The sequence below is a fragment of the Dicentrarchus labrax genome, unplaced genomic scaffold (assembly GCF_905237075.1).
Source record: "Dicentrarchus labrax unplaced genomic scaffold, dlabrax2021, whole genome shotgun sequence".
Taxonomy (NCBI): domain Eukaryota; kingdom Metazoa; phylum Chordata; class Actinopteri; family Moronidae; genus Dicentrarchus; species Dicentrarchus labrax.
Window position 1 is genome coordinate 33,584,561 of NW_026136704.1, and position 12,204 is coordinate 33,596,764.

The 12,204-nt window shown below is 42.2% G+C and overlaps 1 protein-coding gene across 4 annotated transcripts in view; it reads left to right on the forward strand.

Moving 5' to 3' along the window:
• Positions 1-12,204, forward strand: part of LOC127362942 (sialoadhesin) — a 43,069-nt gene that overhangs the window by 26,710 nt on the left and 4,155 nt on the right. For 3 of the 4 annotated variants that reach the window (XM_051399339.1, XM_051399337.1, XM_051399338.1), the window contains 4 exons: positions 9,546-9,809; positions 9,961-10,051; positions 10,328-10,385; positions 10,853-11,067. In XM_051399339.1, the coding sequence (XP_051255299.1) occupies positions 9,546-9,809; positions 9,961-10,051; positions 10,328-10,385; positions 10,853-10,939 (500 nt within the window). In that variant the 3' untranslated portion in view covers positions 10,940-11,067. Of the gene's footprint in view, positions 1-9,545; positions 9,810-9,960; positions 10,052-10,327; positions 10,386-10,852; positions 11,068-12,204 lie in introns of those variants that run through there. The other variant, XM_051399336.1, reaches the window with a different exon arrangement.

A 12,204-nucleotide genomic window follows, 5' to 3' on the forward strand; every position in this document is an offset into this window, starting at 1 on the left:
GTGCTCTAATGTTATTTATCTTATTGATAAAGAAAGTAAGTTCACAGTCTGCAGGAGATGAGGGAAGTGGCGGTTGATTGTGGCGGATTGACAAGGTCATTAATGGTCTTGAATAAAATTTGAGGATTGTTCTGATTGGTAGAGATTAACTGTGAAAAGTATTCGCCTCGAGCCTCCTTAACTTTCATTATAAGGCTGTAATGAATCCTTTAATGACTCACAGTACACTTGTAATTTATTTGATTTTTTCTTTCTGCTCTCCTGTGTATCCTTTTCCAAGTGCCTTCATCTGTCCAGGGGCCTCGTACTAATGTTGCGTACGCACAAAATTTGTGCATACGCCATTTTTCACGTTCATGTTCTGATGTACTAAAAGTGAAATGAACGTGAGAATGTGTGGTCCTCCACGGCAGCTTCATTGCTGGCGTACATACATATTTTTTGCTTATGTTAGTTGTCAGTTGGCGACACTCACAGGCGATGCATTGAAATTGCATAGCTGAAATTAATAATTGCTCTAGGGACAGTTGCACTGTATGCGAAAGTCATTATTATTTACAATCAATCAAGCAATTAAACAATTTTAAATCATTTGCAGATTATTTGTGTTAAGGGGTTATTTACTGCAGCGCGCAGTCCTCTACTGCGTATGGAGGATAAGTAGAACACACTCGAATTTTCTTTAGCCTCTTGGCATATTTATTTAACAGTTAACAATGAAGTGCGGACCAATGTGCCGCTGTCTCATCAGCATGGCTCACACACAACAACAACTAGCGCTCACTGGGAGCGTGGTGACGTCACGTCTTGTACGTACAGTAACCCTTTCACAATACAGCAGTACAGTATATCAGTCTACCGTAATACAGGGACTCCACCACCTGTGGCCTGAAGGCTCTGGCGATGGGCAGATATGTCTTCATATCACTTCTTTTTCAACTCCGCTGCGGTGCGGTTCTCCGACCCTACCAAGTTTACTGCCTGTGCCTCTACCTCCGTCAGCAGCACCTCCAATTCACACTCCGTAACATTTATTTTCCTGGCTTTTGCCATTTTTACTAAAGACAGCACTATCTAGGCCTATTTATACTAATTAGCATATTCAAATCGGTGTATTTGAGGGAGGGGACAGGGTGGAGCATTGTGCTCGTGCATGTGCGGTCAATTTCACGTTGATTGCGATGTACAAAGACAATGTGCGTGGGATTCTGCGTACGCACGTTTTGATACATCTGAATATTTTTGTGTGTACAGAACTTTCACTCTTTCAGTGTACGCCACATTCTAGTAGGAAATCCACGCAAGTCTTAGTACATGAGGCCCCTGGGTTCTGTTCTTACCATTGATTTGAGCTGGGCTTATGAAACACATTTGTGAGGTCATGTGTATCTGAATCACATGTCATGGTATCATTAAAGAGAGGAATGAAGCTTCCCACTGTGTGCTCATTAATAACACAAACGTTCTTTTCATAATTTGTGTGCACAGAATCTCAGTGTCAAACAAGATGCACATATGATCCGACACCAAAACATCTGTAACGGAAAGATTATTCATATTCAGCCCCAGAGTAAACACAAAGTAATTGCCAACAGTAATATACCTCGCACCATTTTGTAGGTGGTATTAAAACCGCCGCAGTACCATTCGTAATTATCAAAAGATAATAGAAAATGACTTTAATTAAAGGGGAACTTCGGCAGATTTTTACCATAGTCTTGATCACTAGAGGTCACCAAGTACTGTCGATAGGAAAAAAACGACCAAAATTGGTGCTAGCAAACTGGAGATCCTGCAGCTAATGGCCAGAGCTCCCAGTTAGTTATAATACACTTCTTGGGGGCATATCCTAAAGAGTGCCTTTTGCCCCTCTTAACAGACACAAAATGCAGTTAAAATGTCTGTGCAACATGCTCAGGGCCCTTACGTGACAACAACATGCCTTTTCAACTCATAAGTTGTGCAGAAACCGTACAAACAGTGCTGTCGCCTACCTGTTTTTCCACCGCTCGCTTCACCGAAAGCCCAGAATAATCGATCACAGAGATAATGCCTTCGCGACGAAAAAAAGTTTATTTCCCCCTGTGCGGCAGGGATGTGCAACACATTTTTGAGGGAAATTAACTTTTTATCTCCTTTCGGTGAAGCGAGCGGATGAAAAACAGGTAGGCGACAGCGGAGCCATTTCTTGCTATATGCGGACTATGTGGTTGCATAGGGCCCCGCAGCCACCAGGGGGCCCCCAAACTGTAAGTTCAGCCTCATATTTTATTATATTTTGGAGAATTAAAAGTAGCCCTTTCACGGAGCTCCCGCAGCTCTTCGTCTGTGCTTTCTTCCGGCAACAACGTTTCATGCGAGATTCACTTCACATCTCCGTGCAAACGTTGTTGCCGGAAGAAAGCACTGAGCGCATAAGAGAAGGACGTCCTTATCTTTTTGAGCCGGAATATACAGACGAAGAGCTGTGGGAGCTCCGTGAAAGGGAGAGAGAGAGAGAGAGAGAGAGAGAGAGAGAGAGAGAGAGAGAGAAGAAAGCTACCGGTAGTCAATGCTGCAACACAGCCTCGTACTTCAGGAAACTGGTGGTGTACCTGCGGACATTGTGAAGCTATGGCCACAGAAGAGGAGTGCCTGTGTTGCACGGAGTGGGACCTGTTGCGTCGCGACACCCAAGAGACGCAGTGTTTTGTACAGTCTGAAGATTTCCCCTCTCTGATAAACAGAGCTGTACTCAAAACTTTTTTCCATGTCCCGAAAATAAATTGGAGGCAGCGAGTCACACCGGAGGGACCAGATGGACAGTTATCCACTGAGTAAGTACACTAGACAAGTTGTGTTTTACATCGGTGCAATTATTTCTGATATATTGAGCAAATTACGTTTGTTTTAGTTCACATCGCCAGCTGTAAGTCTTTATCATTGATCTGCATGAATGACCTAACCCCTGACTGTTTTCCCAAGATGGCGCCCGCCTGTATACGTGAACGCTGCTGTTGTTCTAAACTATCTTTTTAATAAACTGTCTGTACACTTACAAAGTTCTCAATGCTTCGGTTTACAGGTAGGGACCCTCATTATGCTACCGTGTAAGTGTGGTGCTATTTTGAGTCTTGTTAGTGGAATAGAAATAGATTTCTTTTCACGTTACTCGGTGCCCCGTTGACCAGCGTTATAAGCTAATTAGCGGTTTGTGCTAAACCCGGTCACGGTCGATTAGCCTGAAAACATATCCCAGAGACCGGACCAACTCGGTACACGTGTTATTAACCCCAGGTTCATTTTGCGCCGGAATTGTCCTTTAAGAGGAGCAAAAGGCACTCTTTAGGATATGCCCCCAAGAAGTGTATTATAACTAACTGGGAGCTCTGGCCATTAGCTGAAGGATCTCCAGTTTGCTAGCACCAGTTCTGGTCGTTGTTTTTCCTATCGACTGTACTCGGTGACCTCTAGGGATCAAGACTAGGGTGAAAATCTGCCGAAGTTCCCCTTTAATGATAAAGTTAGTCAGGCACCATCCTTAAATAAGGGAAACGATAGCCAATAATTGATTGATTCAGTCTAAACTACCAATTTAGAAATCAGATTAATTAAATGAATAACTATAACCAAAATCACTATTAATAGTTAAAGTGGCAGGCTTTGGAGTTCTGCATTAAAGAGGTTGGTATCATCCACTCTTGTGCGAAATTCAATAGGCCAGCATGTAAAAACACAAACATTTATTAAAGAGATAATAAAGAGAGTAAAAACACACAATGTACAGTCTAAGGGTTTGTCCTCACGAATACGCGGCCTCACCCAATACGATGTCGTTTCGAAAAAAATCCCCGTGAACACGGCGTCGTTTCCAGAAATATCTGCGTCCATACGGATTCACTGAAACCGACCCAAAACGCTGTCGTACATATGCCAGGCCAGTATGTGGCGCTGTGACGCCGCCACACCAACACACTAAAACCGGAAGAGAAGCCATGGAGCATGAGCTGCTTACAAACAAGTAGTAGTAGTCCGCCATTGTTGTTGTTGTTGTTATGACGCGTCTAGCGGCGCCGGCTGAGGTTAAAGGCTAGAGAGGCGGGGCTAATGCGTTTTCGCCGTCCAGAAGACTCGGGGCAATCCGCCGTTATCGGATTTTCCCACTCTGGGACCCGTTTCCAAAAAGTACCGTTTTCACACCCCGAAAACGCTGTCGTATCCGTCTGGACGCGAGGCCGATACGATAAAGTATTTATCTGGATTCGAGAGAAACGTATTCGTGAAGACGGGCCCTTAGTTAAACAAACTAATGCTGCTTTCCATTTGTCTCGTAAACCCCCCGCCCGAGTTGGAAAGTGTAAATCTCACAGCTATCTCATTTCACCGAGACACCCCCCCTTTTGGTCGTAATATCAGCTGTCCCTCTCGGGGTTCCTCAGAGTTCACCGAGCTGAACGAGGACGAACGTACGACTCGCAAAACAAAGATGGCAGCGTCCATATTGAGATGTATGTTCTTTGTATTTGTGCTACGTTGGTCGTTTTAATGTCGATTTTAAATTCTCCTACACACTGTTTACATTGCTGCTTTAGTCCGGTCACCAGTTTATGCATTGCACCGTGTTGCTGTGAGTTCAATACAATGTAAAGTTTTGTTTTCGAGCTGGTCTGCTAAATAGGCTAATGTAGCTAACAATAACACTAGCCTGCCACTGGTGGCCCCTGGTGGCCCCTGGTGGCTCCTGGAGGCCCCTGGAGGCCCCTGGTGGCTCCTGGTGGCCCCTGGTGGCTCCTGGAGGCCCCTGGTGGCTCGAGACAAACGCCACAGCACTTGTTGAAATTGTATTATTGAAATGTAAGACTTGCAATAACGGAATTACTTGAAATGTTTGTGTTTCTGTAGAAAAACATATTATTATTTCACATTGAGCTTGTTTAAATGATCCACAATCAATAACAACACAGCTGCTGTCACACAACTGGTGGCTTCCATGTTCTTTCTGACTCGTAATGCCCAAATAAACTGGAACGCTATAAGTGGTACAAGCCAGGCAATTATGTCACGTTCTCACGTCAGAGCAACTCGGGTGGCGGATTTACGAGAGAAATGGAAAGCACCATAAGCTAAAGATAAAAGGTGTGTGTGCGCACGCTGGTGAGAGACAAAGAGCACGGAGGAGTAGGAGGGTTTGATTTCCCTCTCCTAATGTGTATGCTGAGGTTTAGAGCCGAATTTAGGTGAATATGTGTGAGATCTCAGATTAACGGTGTTGTTAAAAGAGAGTTAGTTGCATGCAAAGACAGTGTCTGTGTGAAGCATTAAACTAACATCACCTTAGCACTGTCTCAGAGACTACAGTTACTACAGTAACCTGCATTAATCAGATCAACACAATAACATAACCGGAATAAAAACACATCAGTAACATTAACAGTAATTAAACAGTCCTGGTTTAGCCGTTAACTCTGTTGAATCCTGCGTCGGCAGCGGCCTGGCCAGCTCATGACCCGGTGTGGGCGAGGGAGGAGAGGTAAGAGAGTAAGAGAGAAGAAAGAGCAGATTACGGTATAGTACGGTAAGTTACATCAGGTTACAGTTACAGAAAGTGACCGGATGAGCTGACCAAAATGACCCATCACATTAAAAGTTCAGTTAAACCACACCAAATGAAAAAATTCAACTTTAAAGGTCTCTGGAGTTTAGGTCTCAGCCATTAGTGAACAATGTAGTTCATCCCCACATTACACTATATTCTGCATCCTTCATCCCTCTGACACTTTTCCAAGTATTCAAACATACTTTCAGTTGGAAACGACATTCAAACCTTGTGAGATTATTTCAGTGTTTCAGTCCCGTCAGCTCCATGTTTCCAACTAAAATACTCCTTCAGCTACTTTTTACAAATTAAAGCCAGAAATCAGTTTAGCTTTTCAACATTCACAATGCACACCTGCACTTTCTACAGAAACTGCCTCCTGTAAGTCACAGGGTGTGTGTGTGTGTGTGTGTGTGTGTGTGTGTGTGTGTGTGAGTGTGTATGTGCTGGTCTCCTCTCTCCTTGTGTGAGTGCGCAGGTAGATTGATTATTAGAGGGGGAATTAGGAACACCTGTCCGCTCAGGAGGGACGGCGGGAAGAGAGAACACGGCGGCGGAGAACAAAGGCGCGGAAGGCTGCTCGTCTTATATTCCTCTGAGCGTCTTTTCTTTGGTCGTGCCTCAGCCATTTTCCAAAATATTACTCTCAAACACAACTCGCGCTACTCAATCAACTCTGCTCTCTGCCCCCCAATTCTGTCCACGCGCACTAACCCCCACCCCCTCTCCCTCTCCCAACCATCTTGTCGGTGATTGGCTGGAACTGGTTTGTTGTATTTTGGTGTGCCCCTAGTGTTTGTTTGATGTTTACGAGCCCTGTGTTGTCTCCCGAGACCGGGTTTTTTCACAGTGTATTCAGGGGGCAGGCAGCTAGTGGATCAAGGAGAGATGCCTACGATTTGAGACAAAAATTAAATCGCGCTGAAACCATGCAAGATCGCATAGTGCACCTTTAATAAATAACATGGGAAGAATATTGATCAAAATTTGAATTCAAATTTTCTGAATAAATGTTCTTTTCTTAGTCGATCTTATGCCTCAAACCTTCCTCTCATGATCACCAAACTAAAATCACCTCACCCTTCATGTAGCACCTACCTGCAACTACTGCGGTCAAGCCAGCCGTAACTTCGATCTCCGTGGTCAAATCAGCCGCACGTAAATTTCGACTGTGCGATTATTCTCCGCGTTACGGTAAATGCGAAGAAAGAGCGTATTCACTTCCGATTTTCAAAATAAAGGTATTAGGAACATTAAGCTATAATTCGAACCTATATTTAAAATAAAATATGTTGCATTAACGTTTTCCATGCACCCATGATGAATAAAAAACACCTCATATCGAGTATCTTTACTGCGCCAGAGTGGAGAAATGTCAAAATAAAAATCCCATATTTATGCCTCCAGAGATTGCATATTTGACTATATTTGAGGTACTGTAAAATAATATTGCTCAATATTTCCTGGATATGGATGATATATCTGACTTCTACACATCTAAGACTACACACATACTCAATATCAAGCATTTTTACTGCAGCAATTTGGAGAAATTCAACAATAAAAGTCCTTATTTTTACCTCCAAGTGGCATATTTGACCACATTTGAGCTACTGTAAAATTATGTTGCTCAATATTTCATGGCTAAATATTGTATATTTAACTTCTACACATCTAAGACTACACATATACTCAATATCAAGCATTTGTACTGTACCAATTTGCAGAAATTTAAGAAAAAAAGTCCATATTTGTACCTTCTAGTGGCATATTTCACCATATTTGAGCTACTGTAAAATAATTTTGCTCAATATTTCCTGGCTATGGATGGTGTATTTGACTTCTACACATCTAAAACTGCAGTCACACTCAACATCAAGCATTTTTACTGTACCAATTTTGAGAAATTTAAGAACAAAAGTCCATATTTGTACCTCCCAAGTGGCATATTTCACCATATTTGAGCTACTGTAATAACATATTGCTCAATATTTCCTGGATATGGATGGTATATCTGACTTCTACATATCTAAGACTACACACACACTTAATATCAAGAATTTTTACTGTACCAATTTGGAGAAATTCAACAATAGAAGTCCTTATTTTTACCTCCAAGTGGCAAATTTGACCATATTTGAGCTACTGTAAAAACATATTGCTCAATATTTCCTGGCTAAATATGGTATATTTGACTTCTGCACATCTGAGACTACACACATACCTAATATCATGCATTTTTACTGCAGCAATCTGGAGAAATTTACGAACAAAAGTCCATATTTGTACCTCCAAGTAGCATATTTCACCCATATTTGAGCAACTGTAAAAACATATTGCTCCTCTGCGGTATAGTTTTTCTCAGGCTCCCATCCACCATCCCTCAGCCGCTGTTGCTGTTCCTCGGACCAGGAGACACAGTGAGATTTGTTCGTTCAGCGTTACAACATGTTGGCAACTCAGTATTTCTAATTGTTCCCTTGATGGTCTGAATAACTGCTGTCACTGTGGGACAATGTTGTGAAAACTGTTCACAGCCCTGTCTGTTTAACAGGTTGAAGACTTCTGGTAAAGAAAAGGAGGAAGTCAGACAGTAACAACAAAGACATAAAGCATCCTCTGAGTTTGACAGTCAGTCAGTGTCTTCATCAGCACTGCTGGAGTTCAATCGAACAAGATAAACGTTAAATCAAGTCTTTAAGAAAGTAAGGATGGCAGTCTGGGACAAAAAGATTCTCTGGGGCTTCATGTTCATGCTGGCAGGTAAGACTTGTTTTCAGTTTTAGTGCTCGAGGTCCATTTTAATGAAAGTACTCGCTCTAAATGAAGCTCCTTCATTCTTAAACTCAGCTGTCCTCACTGTGTTGTGTTCTTTAGGTGCTGGAGGTTATATTGTGAATTATCCACATCCTGTTTGTGCTGTTAAAGGATCCACTGTCACCCTCCTCTGCTCCTTCACACCCAGAAAGACTTTCACTAGAAAGAATGGAAGAGAAGTTCCTTTAGGGATCGTCAGAGTCGTCTGGTGCCAGAACCATGAGATTTGTCAGGGCAGCACCCCGTCTGTGTACGACAGTGAGTCTACAAACAACGACCCTCGTTACAAATATCTGGGAGACAAGAAGGGAAACTGCACTTTACAGATCACAAATGTACAGTCGAGAGACGAGGCAACATTTCGCTTCAGAATGGAAACAAATGACACCAGAGGACATTTTACTGGCCGATCAGGAGTAAAAGTCAGAGTCACTGGTAAGATCATCATATGATAATACTAAAACCAACAATAGCAATAATATTAATGATGTGGTGTGAAGTGGTGAATGTTAAATGTTCCTAACTATTCAAAGTGAAAGTGCACGACAATGCTGTTAATAAAAAGCGGTCAGAACTTTGAGAGTTTATTTTGACATCAGTCAGATGAGAAATACCCTGAGACAGAGGGGGAACAGCTCAGCCTCTTTTAGCCGCAGCACTGAATGCAAGATGAGTGTCGACAGCCTGTAGAGGAACCTCTGGAGAGAAACAGGAAGGAAATGAGAGTGGAAGAGAGACAGCAGAGCCGGAAGCTGCGTAAGGCCCCGCCTCCCCCCTCGTATCAAAGCGGGTGTCACTGTTTCCAACTGTGATGAGAGGATGAACGGACTATCTGTCAGAAAAAGAGGAGAAAACTCCCTGAGAGTGAATTGTGGGAACAGGAAGCAGATAAACTTCTCTCGCAGTGTGACGTCACTCAATAACATTAACTGTCTGTCTGTCTGTCTGTAATCTGACTGTTTATTAGCTTTGATAAACGCCAACAGGCAGCAGGGTTAATTAACTGCAGCGTGCTGCGTTCATTTGAGCGTGCACAAGATGAAACTCTTTGCTCTCCAGCAGCGGGAACGTCTCTGGGCTCCAGTCCAGACAATGTGTGGGTGAGTTTAAATAGAGATTGAAGCTCTAACAAGTCTTAAACTCTTTATTTTAGATCCTGTTAGAATGAAGATAAACAGCTCCAGTGCAGACGGAGAGATGAGAGGAGGAGAATCAGTCACTCTGTACTGCACTGCAGTCTGCACTATCCACCAACTGGAGGTCACCTGGTTCAAAGACAACCACGCCCTCTCAGAGTCTGGCCCCGCCCTCCAGCTCGGCCCTCTGACTGCAAAGGACTCTGGGAACTACATCTGTGGTTTGAGGACCGGCACCAGAACTGTGTCCCTGCCGTACAGTCTGCATGTGGAGGCTGAAGGTTTGTCTGATCAGTTTTCTCTGTAGTGAAATGTGATTAATGAAGGGGAGGAATCTATTCACATTTTATTCTTTAAACAATTTCCTGTTTCTGAACATAGAAACATATTTTTAACGTCTACAGTCCAACAACTTTCTGTCCTGTCTCACAGGATCAAATACTGCTGCAGTTGTTGTTCGTCTGGTTGACTTCACTCTGCACACTGTGCTCATTGTCATAGTGGCATCCATCGTCATCAAAAGGTACATTTCACCTACAAATACAAATCTGACAAAGTCTGTATCCATTACTCAGTACAACATTTCTAGATTCATCTTTAAACATCACATAGTCATTCTTCATTAAAGTCCAAATGAAATGTCATTTCATTTATCTGCTGCAGCAGAAATATCTGCTCTGTAAAGTCTATCATTGTATAACCTTTGTCAAACACTAACTGAATTCTGTTTATTAAACATTAAGGTTTTTTTCAGTAAAGTCATATCTGAGATTGTACCCAGCCTGTTTTTATGTTTTAGGACGTGTTTGCCAGAAAGCCGCAGCAGCAGCAGAGAGCTGAAGAAGGTGATGGTACAGGTGAGTCACAGCAACCACATCAGTCAAACGTCATGTTCAGTTATATTTGTGTGATTGCTGCAAGAATGTGTGATTTTATTCAGAACCACATGTTTGGTAACCAATTACCAACAACTATAACCCAAACACATCAGTAGTTATTATCAATAATTAAGTCCAATAATTTGACAGTGTTCATTTGAGACATTGAATAAAGGTTCGATTCAGTCCATTTCTTGATATTAACTAAGTTACAGACGTAAGAAGGGATACAGTAGAGGTCAGTGCTATAAATACAGGGCATATGTTAGTGCTATGGATACAGGGCAGAGGTCATTGTCATCTTCAGTCTGTATTTTTCTGATTATACTTCTTTTGTGTGTTTTTTTGGGACTGATATCTCTTAAATACAGTATTTAGTGATGACTGATTTTGGGGTGGTATCTTCAGATGTGAATCATGAACACTTGTTGCTGGGATTCTTTCAGAAGCTGTCTGCGATCAGCGGTAGCGGCTACAGCTGCAGATGTAGCAATCACACCGTTTTCTTCAGGGAATGCAAATATTGTAATTAACCTTCACATATTTAAGGAGGGTGTGTGAGTGTTGAGCCCTGCTGCTGCTGGAGAACAGACTGTTTCTCTTTCTTCACCTTGTTATCTAAAAACTAATGTTACTGTTTGAATAATGAAACCAGCTTACGTATTGCCAATCTGTAAGCATATACAGCGGGTAAAATAAGTATTGAACACGTCACCATTTTTCTCAGTAAATATAATTCTAAAAGGTGCTATTGTCATGAAATTTTCACCATATGTCGGTAACAACCCATGTAATCCACACATGCAAAGAAACCAAAGTTATGTGTAATAAAATGGAATGACACAGGGAAAAAGTATTGAACAAGCTTACTGAAATTTATTTAATAATTGGTATAAAAGCCTCTGTTGGTAATGACAGCTTCAAGATGCCTCCTGTATGGAGAAACTAGTCACATGCATTGCTCAGGTGTGATTTTGGCCCATTCTTCCGCACAAACAGTCTTCAAAGTTTCCGTGGGCCTCTTCTATGAACTCTGATCTTTAGTTCTTTCCATAGATTTTCTATGGATTCAAGTCAGGTGATTGGCTGGGCCATTCTACAGCTTTATTTTCTTTCTCTGAAACCAATTGAGAGTTTCCTTGGCTGTGTGTTTGGGATCATTGTCTGAAATGTCCACCCTCGTTTCATCTTCATCATCCTGGTAGATGGCAGCAGATTTTTATCAAGAATGTCTCGGTACATTTCATTCATCCTTCCTTCAATTATATGAAGTTTGTCAGTGCCGTATGCTGAAAAACAGCCCCACACCATGATGTTCCCACCTGGTCACTGTTGGTATGGTGTTTTTAGGGTGATGTGCAGTACCATTTGACCTCCAAACATGCTGTGTATTATGGCATCCAAAGAGTTGAATTTTGGTCTCATCTGACCAGATTATATTCTCCCAGTATTTCACAGGCTTGTCTAAATGTTGCGCAGCAAACTTTAAACGCACTTCATCATGCTTTTTCTTCATCAATGGAGTCTCACGCGGTGAGAGTGCATTACTTATTGTTTTCTTTGAAACCATTGTACCTGCTAATTCCAGGTCTTTCTGAAGCTCTCCACAAATGGTCCTTGGCTCTTGGACAGCTCTTCTGATAATTCAAAAGCTTATAGTTAGGGCTGGATCAGGTGAGTCCTGAACCATCCCTTAGTTATGCTGCTATAGGCCTAGACTATCGGGGGATTTCCCATGGTGCACTGAGCTCCTCTCTCTTTCTAGACTCATTCATGTTCCATTAATGCATGTTACTAA